An 18,951-nucleotide genomic window follows, 5' to 3' on the forward strand; every position below is an offset into this window, starting at 1 on the left:
GTTGGCGTCCTCAAGAAATCATTCCCAAAAAGGACCAACAAGCCAGAGATCCATATTTTTGTGCCAGGGCACCCTGTCCCTGGAAAAATGCTAGAGATAGATCATCAAATATTGTCATTTTAGATCCCTCTTTTACAGATGTCCCCAGACCAACTCCCAGTCATTTAACATATTTCTTTCTTTAGACAAGTTCAATTCAGGCATTTCTCATGTACAGAGTAATGAAAATCCAATTGTACCTCCTCAGAGTTCCATGCAAACCTCTAACCGAATTTGGGGTATTTACAAACCTGTGGGTTATTTCCAAAGACTACTGATCTTGTCCCATACATTTTAATTTGTTCCTAATTTCAATTTTAAAAGGTAAATTAAGTTCATTTGGGGAAGAACCTTATTGTTGGCCCAACATACTACTTAGATGAATTTTTCACATACTCTTTGTAGATTATTTCTTTCTCATGATTTCAGACAATGATCTTTCTTATTAGGCAATCCAATTACAATGTAGTCAATATTACATAGTGGTTAAGAGCCCTGAAAACAGAAACTGCATTCTTGGGGAAAGTTATTCAACCTCAGGCTCCTTATCTATCTCAGAAGGTTGTTTTGAAGATAAAATGAGGTATTATCAATGCATGTAAACTGCTTAACATTGCGCCTGTCATATAGTAATTTTCCTATTACCTATATTATTGGTCCTAAGGCTAGAGTTATTGTGTAGTTTCTAAAATTAGATTTGGGGTTTTCCCAAATGTTTGTTAGCAATCTACCTACCTATCAAGAAGCTAGTATTTTACTAGTGGAGACAGTCAACAATTAATTAAATGTTTAATATAATATTGGGTTTAGAGCTAGGATTATGAAGTGGTCTGAAGAAAAATAAAGCAGGGTAAGGGGATAAAGAATAGTGGGCACGCTAATTTTGACAGGGTGGTCAAGGGAGCCTTCCCTCAGGAGACAGCATTGCAACAGAGAAGTGAATGAAACAAGGGAAGGAACTCTGTGACTGCCTCATTCATTACGTGAATGAGTGCTTGTTAGCTGCATCCTTTTGGTCCTTAGTCACACTTCTTTATATGGGTACCGAACTATTTATATTCCTATGACTTAGGATGCCAAGCCGATTTTACAGTCCAGGAAGGAAGTGCCTGGGCTTCCCATGTCCTTTAAATATCCTTCAGCAATTCACATTTCCCATTACTAACTCAACACTTCTTGGATGGTTTGTCAGTTCTATAAATGAACTTAGTATCAGAAGTCCTTTGAAGAGAAAAAGGCACTTGGAAGAACCTATGAGAGGAAAGCAGCCATGATTTGGAGGGAAGAATCTTTGAGTCAAGAAAATTGGGTTTGAATTCCAGGTCACCATTGGCTGTGTGGACTTGCATACATCCCCTAACTTTACTGAGTCTGTTTCTTTATCTATAAAATGGGGATAATGTATAATTCACTTAAGTGTTACAAAGGTCAAATGAAGTAATCAATATGAAAACTACTTGGCATGTTATAGGAAATCAATAAATGTTAGTTGACTTTGAAGGCCTGGAATATCTTTAAAGATAAAGGCTATGGTTGGTTCTATGCATAAAAGAATTCTTAAGCATATTATACTACACTAAAAAGTAGAAATTTATGTCAATATAATATTATGTCATGGTAATTATAGTTAACATTGAGTGCTTTCCATGTTCTAAAAACTACTGAAGCATGTTACATGGATTAACTCATTTATTTCTCACACTAACCAGTTATACATAATAAGTACTATTATTATGGCCACCTAACTCACAACAAAAGTGAGGCACAAAGAGACTAATCTGTGTAAGGTGACACAGTAAACAGTAGAATTGGGATTATGAACCAAGATAATTTGACATCGGAGCTCATGTTCTTAAATACTGAACTATACAATTGTAATTGAAAAGATTATTTATCCTGTTAAATTTTACTTATTTATTTATTATTTAAAAAAATTTTTTTTTGAGGAAGATTAGCTCTGAGCTACCATCTGCTGCCAATCCTCCTCTTTTTGCTGAGGAAGACTGGCCCTGAGCTAAGATCCATGCCCATGTTCCTCTACTTTATATGTGGGACGCCTACCACAGCATGGCTTGCTGAGTGGTGCCATGTCCGCACCTGGGATCCAAACCAGAGAACCCCGGGCAGCCAAAGCGGAACGTGCGAACTTAACCTCTGCACCACTGGGCCGGCCCGTATTTATCCTGTTAGAAGTCATCGTCTTAGGTCTTTGCTAAAGGAACATCAGTGTAGAAAGTGATAATAACAATTTTAAAAAGTAGAGCATAAAGTAAAGTATGACCAAGTTTAAAAAGAGAGTGAATAGGTTTAAAAACAAAAACTAATGTTGGTGTTGGTTAGAGGTTGGTTTAGTTTATATCTAAGTTAATACTCAACAATTGCAATACTAAAGATCATTTACTTTATCAGGCAATCTCTCATATCTTTTTCTCAAACCTACTCATTATAAGAAAAATGGTGACTTTGTACTGATCAGAGACTAAGAAAGGCATCTAATCTGAACAGGATGTCTAAAATTCCATGGCTGTTTTTAAAGTCCTAGACAGGGCAGCAGTGCTATTTTTGAGGGATTGATTGTACAGATGTGATCAGTTTGAACCATACTTGAACAATTCCCAGCAAAACAATGACTGCTTATCTAGAAATCCTAAAATAATTCCAGTAACAAAGAGGTAAATACATGATAAAAACAACTGGTGTTCCATCAAATTAAAGTGTTTTACCATCAGTTAAATCTATAAAGACTAGTAATATACCAGCTCGAGGAATATGTTACATAGAGAAAAGATCAGGACTATCTACAGATACTAAATGATGACAAATCATTCCAGGCTTATAAATAATGATGCTATGCTGGGCCATTAGTTATGTATTAACCAGATAACTGGATCAAGTAGAATAGTATTTTAATACTATATCCCATTTCATGTATCTTTTTATTACCCTTTCTTTAAGAATAAGCAGGAATGTGGTAGCAAGGTAACAATGTAATTTTTTCTGGATTAATAAAGTATAAAATTTCTGCTCTGTATATTTCAGATTAGCAAAAACAAAACAACCACATACACACATAAAAATCTAATCACCAAATCTTTGACAAAGTAGAATCTAATAGTGATATTAGGCAAACACATGAACGTGCCATAAAACACATGCAACAAAGTCTATGCAAAATGGAAAGAAATCAAGCTATAAGGCATAGGAACATACATAAGTATTGTAGAAGTACTAGTATGGCTGACAAAAGTGGGGAGTTTTTTGATCAAGAGAAAAGTTAATAAAATGGAGGCTATCATTAAAAAAAGTTTTAAGAACATCACTGGCTTTCAGTCCTATATGGGGAGCGAAATCTCCTTAATTCTTTGCTGTGTTATCTAGCAGCATCCTGAAAAGAGTACATCTACGCTATCACCTCCAAGAAGATAACCAGATACTACTTTTAACCAACAGGAAATACCACTGAGATCAACTGTAGCTACTTTGGGTAGTCTAAGCAACAGATAGTCTCTGGAAGTAGAAATCCATTTATCTGTCTATGTTCGTTTTAATTCCATCTACTTTAAACCTACTAGAGCTAAGCTGACTGGACAAAAGCTTTCATTAATCACCTCTGATACCCAGGTAAACCACAACATAGGAACAGGCCATGGTTTTGAGTTCTTATACAGCTTCAGTGATGTTAGTCAACTCAAGCCACCATTATGTACTCAACAATAGGTATGACACAGCTCTGGACATCAGCAACACTATAAGCAGGCAGGCACAGGCACTCTGCTTATACTGATTTTTCTGGTGTTAACATTCTTAAGAAACATGGAAAATAGTAGTGGTCTAATGTCTCCCTCATTAGAACCTTATAGTAGTATTCTACCAGATTTATCTCTATTTGTTGTCTTAACAACCACACTGTGCAGCATAACACTGTCTTGAGAAAAGATAACACTGTCTTAGAGGGAAAGGAAATGTAGGATGCCAGTGTGGGGATAAATTTCTAATTGCCAATGATTGTGGTGAATATAACAATATTTTCGTGAACATTAAAGCTTCTGCTGAGGGTACCTACAGTTATAAAGAAAAAAATTGTCTTGAAACTTTAAAATTGCGTTGGTGTACATCATAATTGTAACAAAGTAAACAAAAGAAAAATTTAAACATCGTTTGAAAAAACATCAGGGGAAGCAGCTGATCCTTAGGAAGGCACCAGGTTGCTTATTATAAAGCATTTATAGAGTCCGATGCATTGTCAAAGCCGGATGCAACCATTACCACAGCACACCCTTGTGAGGTAAGTGTATCATGAGCGCTTCATAAATGAGAAAGCTGAGACACTGAATGCTTAAGTCACTCGCCTAGGGAGAATGAGTCAACGTCCCGAGTCACAGTTGACCCGGCCTAACGACTCCTGACGGTCAGTCCAGGGCTTAGTCAGCGGGGCCCGGAGTGGCCTCCCTGGCTGGCACCTGGACTTAGGCTGTTTCCGTTCACGTTAAAGCAGAATAGTGGCACCGAGAGCACAGAACTTCCAAGCAATTTTACTTCCACGCCCCGAGGTCTTCATCTCAGGATCTGGGACTGGAAAGGCAGTCGGGTGCACTCCCCCTCCCCCAGCCTGTGGCAAGTGGGTCCTGTGGGCGGTTCCGCCATCCCGTTTCGCAGCGATGGCAACCAGCGACCGCCGGCGCTAGCGGAGCCGGGGACGGGGGAGGGCCGACCGCTTAAACGACGACTCTCCATCGCCGCCTCCTTCTGAAACTAAGAGAAAATGGTGCGAAGTCAAAAGAAAATTAAATAAACACACAGCCAAACTTGTCCTGGGACCGCAACTAAGCAAATGAAGCCTTACTGTGCGTGCTGAGCCTGCAGGACCCAACCTTCCGGGGAAGATGGGAGGCCAGGGCGACAAAGGGCACACTAGGCATGCCTGGCAGTAAGTGCGACAGCAGCTACCCAGGTGGAAGCGCAGAGGACTGAAAACCACCCTGCAGCACGCGAGCGTCGCCGCGCCGGGAACCGCGCACCCTACCCATCAGCCACGTGACCTGGCCTTTTTTTTTTTTTTTTTAACTTCTTTGCCCTGGAAAAAAAAAGAGAGAGAGAGAGACTCCACTTCCCAGAAGCCTCTCGTCACTCACGCAGCCGCAGTCTTGCGCAGGCGCCGCCAGGGCCAAACGGACACGTCCGTCACGTGGACAGCAGCCGGCCAATCCGGTTTGAATCTCATTTTTTTCCTCTCACCCCCCCCTTCAGGAGCGGTTGTGCGATCAGATCGATCTAAGATGGCGACTGTGGAACCGGTGAGTACTGCCTTCGGCCCCCACCCCCACCGGCCCCCGCGCTCCGGCTCCCTTCGGGCTGGGGGACCCCGCGGGACGGCGTTCCTGGCGCGCACACTGCCCCTTGCCGCCCCCTCCCCCTCTTCTTGGGCCTGACCTCCCCGCGGCGACCGGGGGCGCCCCGGAGGCTGGCGGCGCGGCGTGGAGCGCACACGTTCTGGCGGGGCTGGGCGCTGGGGGGAGACGTGGGGGAGGGGCGGCGCGGCCTCCCGCCGGCCGCGGGGTGTCTCCCGGGGTGGCGGGGCCCGGGGCCCCGGGCTCGGTGTGCGGGGACTGCGCCTTCGGGACGCCAGGGCGCAGGGTCGGCTCCGAGCGGGCGCCGGGATCCGCAGGGAGGGTGGGTGGCGAGCCGGCCTGGAAGGAGGTGCAGGAGGGAGCCCCCGGCTGCCCAGCCCTCCTTCCCGCCCGCGCTCCAGCCCGGCGGCTCGGGCGTGGGGCGCGCGCGGGTCTTCGTCAGACCGGCGTGCAGGGAGCGGGTGGCGCGCGTCGCCGGAGGGTGGGCTGGGCGGGAGCGGCGTCGCGGCACGCGCGGAGCTTCGACCTCGCCGGGGGAGCTGAGGGGCGAGCGCATGGTACTCCAGCCGCCCGCGAGGCGAGGGAGGTTTGGGGTAGGGAGGAGAGCCGCGTGTCACGCGGTGAAGCTTCCTGAGTAGGATGCAGGGTGGTGGTGGTGGTGAGCAGGGGGATCACATTGTCCTCGCCCCTCCATGCTGGAGACTGGGCTGTCATGGAGGAGGGAAGGGGGAGGAGCGAGGCCTACTGATCGCTGCCGCGGGTCTGGTTGCCGGCCGGACCTGCTGCGTCTCACCCGCGCCGCCTCCATTCATTCATCCTTTCCGCGCAGTGCGCACGCCTCAGGATGCGGACGGGTCGCCATCCAGCTGTTCTTCCGAGTCTTTATCGTCTGAAAGACATCTAAGGCACGGTTTACTGGAAACAGGAACTTCACTTTTAAAATTAATCTTCCCTTGGATTATTTTCTCTTTCTCTCTTCTATCTGCTGTCCTCAGTTTAGGCTCTGTCTTAAACTTAGTTGAAACAAGCTGATCCTGGAGCAGAAAGTTGGTAGTTAACCGCCCAAGGGAGAGAGTATCTTTGTCATAGTTTGAGTTTGCCAGCACCGGCACTGAAACTTCTAGGCCTGTGTTGCCGTTTTAGGAATGTCACATCTAAGTGACATTGTATTAGAGGCATAATGGACTGTATTAATAACCAGAGAACCTTTGACATTCTGGAACCGGTTCTAGACCCTGGTTCCCCGATATTTTGTGTATCTGTAGTGGTAGTTTCTGACTTTGATAATGGCTTGCTTACCAGTTTGCTTTGACTTTTTTTTTCCTGCTTTTTTTTCTCCCTAAAGCCCCCAGTACGTAGTAGTGTATTCTAGTTGCGGGTCCTTCTAGTTGCGGCATGTGGGACGCCGCCTCAGCATGGCTTGACCAGCGGTGCCTTGTCTGCGCCCAGGATCCGGAATCGGCAAAACCCTAGGCCGCCGAAGCCGAGCGCACGGACTTAACCACTTAGCCCCTTGCTTTGGCTTTTTAAAGACTTTTGTACTGTTTCAGAAAGTAGTCATGGAAAGGCCTACAGAATACAAAAAAGTTATTTTTCGTTACATTGATGTAAACTATGCTTACCTTGTTGTCAGCATTTAAGGCAGCTTTTCTACTTGGTTACTTGTTCTTTTATCGGTACCAGTTTTTATTTATGTTCCTATAAATTAGGTTGACTGCAAAACTCTCTCTTAAGTTGCTGGTGCAATTAACTGACTTGAGAACATTAATGTTACATAGATAAAGACGTAGGATAAATATGTAAAATTTTAACTCAAAACCCTGTTAGGGTGTTGTCCACTTGACTGGATCTGCTCTCCTACCCTCTGTACCAGTGTCACTAAAAAGCATTGCAGCTGGTAATGGGGCAAGGCTCCGACCTGAATTCGTAAAACAGTAATGTACTCTGTGAAGTTTCAGTGACATTTAGGTCCTTTGGATTTTGCAAAGCTGTGCAGTTTTGTTTCAACAACACAGAACTACAGAGAGTTGAAGGATTAGTTTGAGTTGGTAAATATTTATAGCCCCTGATGTTTAGGAGTTTAACCAAGCGTTCCTTAGGATACAAAGTTATGCAAGAAGTGGTTCTTAAAGAGCTTAATTCCCATTGATGTGGTCACTGATACAGTGTAGAATTTGTTCTAGTGCTGACCCAGAGGTTTGGAGACTGCATTTAAACTTGGGGAGTAGGAAACTTAAAAACCTAAAGTGTGTGAACATGGAACGCCAGATTAAACTGTAGTAGTTTGAGAATGTATGTAAAATAGTATTGGAGTGTTTATTTTTAGTGAAAATGCAAATTTTTAATGCAGCCTTGTCCACAAGTTAGTAATTTAGATTCTTTTTGACAATTTTAAATTTTTTTTTTTTTGAGGAAGATTAGCCCTCAGCTAACATCTGCCAATCCTCCTCTTTTTGCTGAGGAAGACTGGCTCTGAGCTAACATCGTGCCCGTCTTCCTCTACTTTATATGTGGGACGCCTACCACAGCATGGCTTGACAAGCAGTGCCGTGTCCCCACCTGGGATCTGAACCAGCAAACCCCGGGCCTCTGAAGCAGAAAGTGCGCACTTAACTGCTGCGCCGAGATTTTTTTTTTTTAAGATTTGTATTTTTCTTTCTTCTCCCCAACCCCCCCGGTACATAGCTGTATATTTTTAGTTGTGGGTCCTTCTGCTTGTGGCATGTGGGACGCCACCTCATCATGGCCTGATCAGCGATGCCATGTCCGCGCCCAGGATTTGAACCGGCGAAACCCTGGATTGCCGAAGCAGAGCGCACGAACTTAACCACTTAGCCCTGACTGGCCCATGGGGAATTTTTAATCTATGAAAATTACATAAAATATCAGTCGTTTTCAGTTTGATATTATTGTGTGATTTTTCTCAAGTGTGTGTGTATGAGTTTAGTTACATTAAGATGTGGCTTACAAATACTAAATTTGTTGAGAAGCTTGACAGGACAAATTAAAGGAAGCATTTTACGTCTTTACAGGTAATATGGCAAAACTTTGAACATTGGGATAAACAGTACTCTCCTGTTATTCTCTCGGCATTTGAGTTGTTGTGGCTAGGTCAAGTTAGAGTTAATGTTAGTTGATGAAGATAGAGCACTTTCCCCAGGCCATTTGCCTTCAGTGGGTCTTGTTTCTTCGTAGCTGTGTCTTCATTCTACGTTCTTTATTATTGGGCTGTTTTTTGACTTGCAGTTCTTTTCCAGGTAAGAGATTAATTTTGGTTCCTTTAGTTAAACTGAAGATGTATAATTTTACTTGTTTTTACATTGTATCTTGTGGATTTTTTTAATAAATTAAAAGTTAATTTTGTAAGTGGAATCAGCTTGGTCAGCTGATCTAATGTTTCCTTTTTTATCCTTTAGAAACATGCCTTAGATTGTAAAGAGTTTATTTACTAAAAGTAAATAAGGCTTAAATACATATTGACAAGTATGTTATTATAGAATTCACTGTTTTTTGTTAAGTAAAGATTGTTGACTAACAAGCAGACCTTGCAAATTAATATGTGTGTTTTTGCTTTAATGAAAGAACCCAGTATATCAGAGTTCATTCGTAAACCAAATGAATTAGGTACGGGTGTTTATATTCCAAATTTCACTTAATTGTATGCTTTGAATTAATATTATGCATAATTATTTGACTTAGAGAAATCTCATTTAGAAACAGACAAAGTTTGTACATTGAAGTTGCAGAGAATAAAATGTAAAAGGAATTACGTAAGCTTAATCCAATTTGGATAGAAAATTTTAGGAAAAAAATTTTTTTTGTAAAATATTCTATTCGATTTATATAAGGTTAAGAATATAGTAGAAGTACCAGTAGGCCTGGACGTAACAAGGAACCTGTGACATAGTTGTTCTAGCAATGATAATTTCGGCTTGGCTTTCTCTCTGATACTGGAAATTACCTTATCCTCTGGTACCTGTGAGTTGCCCCATTTTTGTCATAGAGACTTTTTTGAGATGGGGACGTAAGCATGGATTATGGTGTAATTTTAATATCTGTGTGACCCTGAAGACTGAAATTTCTAAGTCTAGCTGAAAAATGGAAATTAAGAATATATCCTACAGTGATTTTGATTTTTAGTTGTCATAATGGAAATAAGTGACAGTTTGTCAGTTATGAAGAGCTAGACAAAGTTAATCCCCCATGAATGTGTTGCGTGCAGGTGTATCCATGCACACACGTGTCCACCTTTTCCTCTCTTTGCTCGGAAGTTCACACAGCTGCCTTGTGATTATCAGTCCTTGGCTTTTTGTGATCCACAACCCTCAGCTACTCTTCTCGATGCTCTGCCTACTGTCAAAATCACTAGTGCTCGTTTAGAAGTTCCTATTGGTGTCTGATGAAGAAAGAGAAAAGTCAATTTGTTAGCTACTGAGTAGTCATTTCTAGTCACTTCTAGAACCTGAGAATGTTGTCGGAAAAATAAGGTTTTTTCCCAGTTGGAACTTTTGATACATTATTCCATAGAAATAGTGGGAAGCTGTAGTTTAGTCACGCTGTGTTCAGTAAGTTTCTGAGGAATTGTGACAACTCTAACCAGCATTGGATTTCCAGGGATACAGATTGAGAGTTCTAAGCAACTGGCTCAATAAAAATGACCTTTTAACCACAACCTGTTGGTAACAGCAATTTGTAATGTAGGCAGATCTTTATTTCTTAATAATAGCTAACATATAGCACTTATTCTGTGTTATACACCACACTAAGTGCTTTATGTATATTAATTGACTTAATCCTCATTGCAGCCCTGTGAGGTAGGTTTCATTCTTGTTTCACAGATGAGGAAACCAAGGCACAAAGAGGTTAAGTAACTTTGTGTGACAAACTTGCCCAAGATCTCACAGCTAATAAGTGGTGGGGTGGAGTTCAAGCTAAAGTAGCCAAGTTCCAGAGTACATGTTCTTAACCATGACACTGTCTTTTCAGTCCACATGTAATGTGCTTTCCTTGTGTGACTTGGGAAGATTAATTTGATAAACTTAATAGATGTTTTCCTACAGCTGTCAAAGAAAATGTGTGGACGTGTGTTTCTCGGCTCTGTTTTTCTACGGTGTTTGATAACCGAAGTACAGAATCATAAGAAAAGATAACCTTAATGTCTGAATCTGAGGACTGAACAAGTAGTTATATGATACAAGTAGTTAGATAACAAGTACGGAACAAGTAGTTATATAAAATATACCGTATTTTAGTAACTGATCCAAAACTTTGTGGGTAGATTTCTAAAGAAAGCAAATGGTCGCTTCTCTTCTCCCCCTTTTCCTTTGATTTCTGGACCATGTCAATTCAAACCATTTGCCAGTTAAAATATTTTCTAGTGAAAACAGTGTAGTAAATTTTAAAAAATTTGCAGATATGGAATTTACTCTCAATTACCTTTGTACTTTTAGGAATCTTGGTAAAAGGTCTGGCAAAGAGTTAAATAGTTGCTTTGAAGAAGTTTCAGTTATAATATGTTGCTAATCTTAAAAACTAAATTGTTTGGGGAAAGTAGTAATAAGACTGTAAGATTTCTCTGAAACTCATAGCTTTATAGTAATCCTAAAGGCTAAAATGTCCATTTGCGTGTTTTTAGTTGTATATTTTAAACTTGTTATTACAGAATGCTGTACAGAATTATTACAGTCTTTCTGTGCTCTGCTTATTTCAGCGGCAGTCAGTAAGATTTTAATACTTAATGTGAACTAATAATAGTATTACTATAAAAAATTCTTGAGTTTTACATGGTCATCTTAGGGCAACAGCCTATGCTACCACAAAGTGTGATGATAATTTCAAGTATTAAGGCAAGAAAATTTGGTATTTTAATGCAAAGATAAAATGTACATCTTTTTCTTGTAGTTTTTTTCCCTAATCTTCAATATTTGGGATACTTTTTATAGGTGAGAAATCCTATGTCAAGTGATTTTCAAATTTCTACCAAGGTTACTAGTTTCTAAGTGAGAGAGCTAGAACTCAAACCCAGGTCCTGGCCTCATGTTTTGTTACTATTCTGTTCAAAAAAAGAAACTAAAATTCAACCCAAACTAAAAAGTCCAACTCTTTACTTTCAGTAAAACTCCTACCTTAAGAGTGAAATTGATGCATAGGTCATCATTAGACATAGATATAAAATTATATCTCTGAAAGGATATACTGGATGATTTATGGGTGGTGGCATGGTAGGATTAGGGGTGATACCTTTTTTTTTCATTTGAACTTGTACACAATTTTTTTATAATGTTTAGCATTGTAAAATCACTTAGATTTTGGTTTATAGATAATGGTTTTTAGCTTTTATTCATTTTTTAATAACTTTTCTTGAATTCGTAATCCATGCTCATGGTCCAAAATTCAAATCCATCCCTTTAGCAATCTGGTGAAGCTTATGGCCCCATTCTCAGAATAATACTTTTAAATGCATTAAATAAAATAATTAGGATTACAAAGGAAATCAATTACATTGAAATACAGTAAGGATTAAGTGAGTTAACAGGAAATATTAAGGATGCTGCCTCGTACAGGCTAAGTCCTAGCTTATTAGTGTGAAAAACTTATCTTCTCCAGCTACCTAGTTCCTTTCTCCAAAGCATCCACTGTTAACCAGTTTTTGAGGATTCTTCTAGGAAAAGGCTGTCCAGGAGAACTTTCTGTGATGATGAAAATGTTCTGTATTTGTACTGTCCAATATGGTAGCCACCAGCCATACATGACTATTGAGCACTTGAAATGTGTCTAGTCCCATCAAGGAGATAAATTTAAAACTTTAATTTTAATTAATTTACATGTAATTTTAATTGCTTGAAATTTAATTCCGTATGTAGCTGGTGACTATCCAAACTGGACAGTATAACTCTAGAATCTAAACATATTCTGATGTATACAAACATATATGCATATTGTATATGGCTTAACTTTGTAAGATACAACTGGATATGACCAGTTTGGTTGGATAAGTTTAAATTTTTTTTTTTGAGAAGATTGGCCCTGAGCTAACTACTGCCAGTCCTCCTCTTTCTGCTGAGGAAGACTGGCCCTGAGCTAACATCCATGCCCATCTTCCCCTATTTTTTATATGTGGGATGCCTACCACATCATGGCTTTTGCCAAGCCATGCCCTATCCACACCCGGGATCTGAACCAGTGAACCCCGGGCCACCAAGAAGTGGAACATGGGAACTTAACCGCTGCGCCACCGGGCCCGCCCCCGGATAAGTTTAATTTTATCTTAGAAAAACTTCTCTCTATATTTCAGACTTTCAAAGATAATTTTTTGGTCTTGTATAGAACTAAAATTGTCCTCTGGCCTTTCTTTTTGCTGTTTTAAAAGAAGTGTGTATGTGAATAGGCAGTACTTAACATTGTTCAAAACTCAAATTTTTGGATAAAAGGGTATTCAGTGAAGCCTCCTCAAGATGATCCCATCCAGGTGGATCACCTCTGGAGGCAACCAGCAGTATCAGTTTATATCTTCCTAGGGAAATTTGTATATATACAAGCAAATATGATGTATATTCTTTTTAAAAAGTAAATGGTAGCCAAGTATGTAAACTGTATACACTATTCTGACACATTATGTTTTTCACTTTGTAGCATGTCTTTTAGAGCATTGCATATCAACACATAAAGCTTTTGCTTTTTTTGTGATGGTATATATTACATGGTTTGGTTTTAAACATAATTATTTCTATGTTGATCGACATATAGGTTATTTCCAACCGTTTGCTATTTCAGTACTGTGATAAATAACTTTTTATGTATACCATTTCATACCTGAGATAATGTAGTAAATGTAAGGTGAGTCTTTTGGCAACAAATTGAAAATTTAAAAACTCTACTGTTCAAATATTTCTGTGACTGTAGTTGGCTATCAGGTTACAATTTTATTTTTCAGGGCTCTCCTGTTTCTAGTTGTGAAATGTATTTATAGAGAAAAAATATAAAATACATATGTGCCTAAGTTCTAGAGTAACAAACTCAAGACCCATGTACCCATCATCTAAGACATCATTGCTACCTCAGCTTCATACTCCATTATCTCATTTGTATTTCTTTGGCCCGTCCCCCATCCACTATCCTTACTTTTGTGTTAATTATTCCCTTGATCTTATTTTTACGGTCTAATTCTCTTTAGAGTTTAATCTCCAGTATATGTATCTTTCAGCTAAGGAAAGGATGGTATTGCTACTGTTAGATGAAGGTTCATTCCTAAGAGAAGATAAGCTGAAAACAGTTTCTGGGTTCTAGTTTGACTCTGGCTTCCTGGAATTTCTACTAGAGCCTCTCCTGGGGAAACCAGTGGGCAAGATCTTACGTCTGGTGAACACCTGTCTGCCTTGGATCTCCTTTTACTGTGCTCCTGATTCCCTCTCATCTGACTTCTGTACTCCCTTCTTTTCTGTCTTCCTTGTCTCCCTCTTCTTTGGTTTCTTGTTTCACTTTGGTAGCTAACATCTCCAGTAGTTTTTTTCAGAAAACATACATGAGAGTTAAAGATTTTTGAGACCTTGTATATTAAACAACATCATATCTGTCATTTGGCTGGGTGTACTTCAGAATTTTGAAGTCATTGTTCTGTGGTCATCCTCTGTTGTAACTGTTGATAAGTCAGAAATTATTCTGATGGCTAGTCCTTTTCTTTTCTTTTTTTTTTTTTTTTGAGGAAAATCAGCGCTCAGCTAACATCTGCCACCAATCCTCTGCTTTTTTTTTTTTTTTTTTTACTGAGGAAGACTGGCCCTCAGCTAATATCCATGCCCATCTTCCCCTTCTTTATACGTGGGATGCCTACCACAGCATGGCTTGCCAAACAGTGCCATGTCCACACCCGGGATCTGAATCAGCAAACCCCAGGCTGCTAAAGCAGAATGTGGGCACTTAACCACCATGCCCCTGGGCTGGCCCCTCTTCTTTTTTTTTATGTGACCAGTTCACCTCCCACTCCCCAGAAATTTGTGATGCTTTTCCTTGTCCCCATTTCACGACATGCTTTAGTATGAGTGTTTTCATCCATTGTGCTGGGTAGTCATTGGACTTTTTTAATAGGACAACTCATATCCATCACTTCTGACAGATTAATTCGTCATTTTCCTCCTCTCTTTTTTCTCTTTGAAACAGTTATTCAGATATTGGATCTCCTGGATTGGTTCTCTCTTTTTTTAAAAAATTTAAATCTTGCTCTCATTTTCTTTTTTTGCTTTGTTTTCTGGGAAATTTCATTTATTTTCCAACCTTGTCTGTCTTATAATTTAATTTCCAGATGTTCTGTTTCTCTTTAGTCTTCTGAATGTTCACTTTTGTAGCTTGCTGTAGTAGTTGTATGCATGCAAAATCTTAACATCCTTTTGAGGATATATAGAGGTACATATTTTTAAAGGCATTTTCTTTTCCCTGCCTGTCTGTTTCTCCAAGTTGCTTATTTTCTTTTTCTTTTTGAACTTGGATGGCAGCAATCCTAGTGACTTGGATTAGGGGGAACAGATGAGGGCTTGAAGGATCCAGTTATTTCAGAAACTGCTCGCCCTGAATTCTCTAACTTACCCGCTTCTTTCACTCCCAGTTCTAAAGTTCCTGCCAGCTTCTGAGACTTCAGGATCTAGCTGTGTACAGTGATCACTTACCACTTTTCCATCTACATTCCAGCTCTTTCTTTTTTCCTCTGCTCTCTCCATTGTTGTGGGATTTTTTTTTTTTTAAACCTCTTTACTATAGTTTTAGTGGGATTTTGAGAGGGAACCAAATTGGAATCATTCATTTGTTAAAACATTTATGAATGCCTGTCATGTGCCAGGCACTCTTTAAGTGTTTAACCCAGCTCTCCCTTGATCTTAAAGTTACTGAATTACTGAATAGGAAAGAAATAAAGAAGTAACACTTACTATGATATGAAAGTCACTTATTGTTGCATTCTGATTATGGAATACAGTGTTAGTTTTCCTATAACTGAGCAAAAACTGCCAGGAATAATAAACCTAGCAAGTAATGTGCAGTACTCACGTATCCTAGTGCCAGTGCCTTCAAATGCCCAGGAATTATAAACCTAGTAAGTAATTTTCAGGATTCATAAATAAAGGCTGTACAACTCTACTGAGGAAATACAATGGAGCACTTTAATAATTGAAGCATCATAATTTGCTTTTGAAAAAGATTTGATGTTGGAAAGATGTTAATTTTTCTTGAATTTAGTACTTAAATTCACTATTAACAATCAAAATGCCAAAATCTTTGCAGGTGGATTGGGGAACTATACATTGTGCTGGGGTCCACAAACTGGCCTTAGGGCTGCTTGTGTGTGGGTTTGTAATGACATGTATTTACCATTGTAGTATCATACAGAGTAGTTGCACTGCCTGAAGATCCTCTGTTGTCTGCCTGTTTGTTTATCTTCCCTCCTTACTTCTTGCAACCACTGATCTTTTTACTGCCTCCATAGTTTTGCCTTTTCCAGAATGTCAAATAGCTGGAGTCACACAGTATGTAGCCTGTTCACATTGTCATCTTTTACTTCTTAATACACATTTAAGCTTCCTTCATGTCTTTTCATGGCTGGATAGCTCATTTCTTTTTAGTTTAGAATAATAGTCCATTGTCTGGATGTATGACAGTTTATTTAGGACTTCTTAACAATAAAGTCCCCCCACAAAAAAGTAAAGTGCTCAGTGTTTATACAGTTCTGTAATCTACTTTCTCTCATGTTTACATTAGTGTTTTAAAACAATTTTCCGAACATCATGTTTAGTGCCCCAGTCAGGAACACCTTAATTTATCTGTTACCTCTTGGTTGTATCTTTTGATGTATATATATTGTCTCCATTTTTATTTGTTAATATAAAATATATAAAACTATTAGTGTCCTGACAGTTTCATTGAAGAAATCTCTTAGAAGTATAATTACTGGATTAAAGAATATAAATCTTTTTATATTTGGAAGCATGATAATTCATTAACTTAAGCTCAGTGAATGGAAGGATATAACCTACTCTGTAAACCGGGGGACATTTGAAATAGTGACTATACCTTGTTTTCTAGTTTTTTAACGAAATATGGGTTGATTTATTTTGAGAGATTATTTAAATAGTTGGAGTATAAAAGGACAAATCTAATTCTTATTAAAATTATAGTTAACATAGAAATTTTAACCTTAAACTTCTAATATTATAGAACTTTAAAGAAACTAACCCATAGAATTGAGAAGGAATTCAACTGCTGATTTGTTTAACTGTGACTTGTAAAGATTGATTTTTCTTTTAGCACTTTTAAAATTTTTTTGAGGAAGATTGTCTCTGAGCTAACATCTGCCACCAATCCTCCTCTTTTTGCTGAGGAAGACTGGCCCTGAGCTAACATCTGTGCCCATCTTCCTCTACTTGATACGTGGGACGCCTGCCACAGCATGGCTTGACAAGCAGTGCGTAGGTTGCACCTGGGATCTGAACCGGCGAACCACAGGCAGCTGAAGTGGAATGTACAAACTTAACTGCTGTGCCACTAGGCCAGCCCCAAGACTGATTTTTTTAAACCAACATTTAATCAGTATCATTAAACTTTAGTTACGCTTTTCAAAATTTTAAAAGGAATAAAAAGCAGCAGTTAAATTCTTTCAAATGTTTGCTTTTCAAATTATAATTATAAAGCTTTAAGGAATAATTGAAATAGGGGGCTGCCCAGGTGACGGAGTGCTTAAGTTTGCATGCTCTGCTTCAGTGGCCAGGGTTCATCAGTTTGGATCCTAGGCGCAGACCTACACACTGCTCATCAGGCTGTGCTGTGGCAGCATCCTATGTGGAAGAACTAGAATGACCTACAACTAGGATATACAGCTATGTACTGGGGCTTTGGGGAGAAAAAAAAGAGGAAGCTTGGCAACAGATGTTAGCTGTTGGCTCAGGGCCAATCTTCCTCACCAAGAAAAAAAAAGAAAAAGAAAAAGCATAAAATGTCACTACTCTGCTTAAATTTAAAAAGAAAGGTAATTAAAATAGAGGGGCCGGCCCCACGGCTGAGTGGTTAAGATTGATTGCTCCGCTGCAGTGCCCCAGGGTTTCACCGGTTTGGATCTTGGGCGTGGACATGGCACCGCTTGTCAGGCCACATTGAGGCGGCATCCCACATGCCACAACTAGAAGGACCTGCAACTAAGATATACAACTATGTACCAGGGGGGATTTGGGGGAGATAAAGCAGGAAAAAAAAAAAAAAGATTGGCAACCGTTGTTAGCTCAGGTGCCAATCTTAAAAAAAAAAAAAGAAATTACCATTTAACTGGAACCCGTATAATTTTGTGCAGTGTAAATGCTAGTCCTAATGTCATTATAGTGTTATTGATATATATATATTTATACGTTTATTTTTTTCTGGTGAAGGTTGGCCCTGAGCTAACATTCGTGCCATTCTTCCTCTGTTTTTCAGTATATGGGCTGGTGCAACAGCATGGCTGCTAACAATGGTGTAGGTCTGTGCCCAGGAACTGAACCTGGGCTGCCGAAGCACAGTATGCCGAACTTAACCACTAGGCCATCGTGGCTGGCCCAAGGTTATTGATACAGTTTTCAAGCACTTTGTACTTTTGTGTAATGTTCAACTTATGTAAATCTTTCCATTTTTACCTTTAAATATGAGTCTTCTGGTGGCCTTTGGTTTAAGTAGCATTGACATTTAAATTTTATGGTTAGCCTTGTTATCATTCTAGATTACTCATGTTCTTATTTTTTTTTTTATAAGAGAAAGTCACACAAAGTTTAATAACATGTATACACAGGAGAGACCCAGGAAAACTGAGTAATTTGCCAAAATGGCAGAAGCCACACCTTAAATACCATCTTCATCTAAAGATGAAAGAGAATGTTGGGGATCTGTTTGTTATTTCTTATGTCTCTATCATCACATTTTCCTTTCCGGATTTGTAATCTTGTCCTAAGCTAGGTAAGATGCGCAGTAATTTAGTTGACAGGATTTAGTGCTACCTGAAGAATTAGTTTATTTAAATCTAACAAGATGCCTACAATTCTTTCTAGTAGTTAAGATTTAAGGATATGTACATCCAAGTTTTAAAACTTTATTCTGGAGGATCAGAAATTCAAGTGTGGCTTGTTTGTAGAGATTTTTCTATTTTAGTAAAAGATAATTAAGTATAGCTTGCTGTCTATCCGGAAGTGTCCATTTTTAGCTATAGCGCAACAAACTTAACTCTGTTCACTTAAGAGTCCTAGTACTAGTCATTAGTTTTAGTCAAGTAAGTAAATAGTATTTAAATAGATTGAATAGCTATTAAGTTTTGCAGTATTTTCAGACACATCGCAACTTGTACAGATCATCACAGTTGTTCCCCTCTATATCTCAGCTTCCACTATTTTTTGTTGTTTAGATGTCACTTTACATTAGTTGAAAAGAATGTGAAAAAGTACTGTTTGTTGAATCAAAATTGATATATAGGGCCTCACAGTCCTTTACATGAAAAAAACTTCTGCATTTGAGAAGTGCTTTATATTTAAAAGGTTTATATTTTGCCAGATCTTCATATGTTGTT

General features: G+C 39.4%; 1 protein-coding gene across 3 annotated transcripts in view; it reads left to right on the forward strand.

Moving 5' to 3' along the window:
- Positions 1-3,816: 3,816 nt before the first annotated feature.
- The window catches only part of EIF4E (eukaryotic translation initiation factor 4E), a 38,371-nt gene continuing 23,236 nt past the window's right edge, over positions 3,817-18,951 (forward strand). The window contains exons 1-2 of one of the 3 annotated variants that reach the window (XM_070614212.1): positions 3,817-4,324; positions 5,287-5,333. In XM_070614212.1, coding sequence (XP_070470313.1) covers positions 5,316-5,333 — 18 coding nt within the window. In that variant the 5' untranslated portion in view covers positions 3,817-4,324; positions 5,287-5,315. Of the gene's footprint in view, positions 4,325-4,417; positions 5,028-5,206; positions 5,334-18,951 lie in introns of those variants that run through there. The other 2 variants (XM_070614213.1, XM_008524431.2) reach the window with 2 other exon arrangements.

The sequence above is a fragment of the Equus przewalskii genome, chromosome 3, assembly GCF_037783145.1.
Source record: "Equus przewalskii isolate Varuska chromosome 3, EquPr2, whole genome shotgun sequence".
Lineage (NCBI taxonomy): Eukaryota > Metazoa > Chordata > Mammalia > Perissodactyla > Equidae > Equus > Equus przewalskii.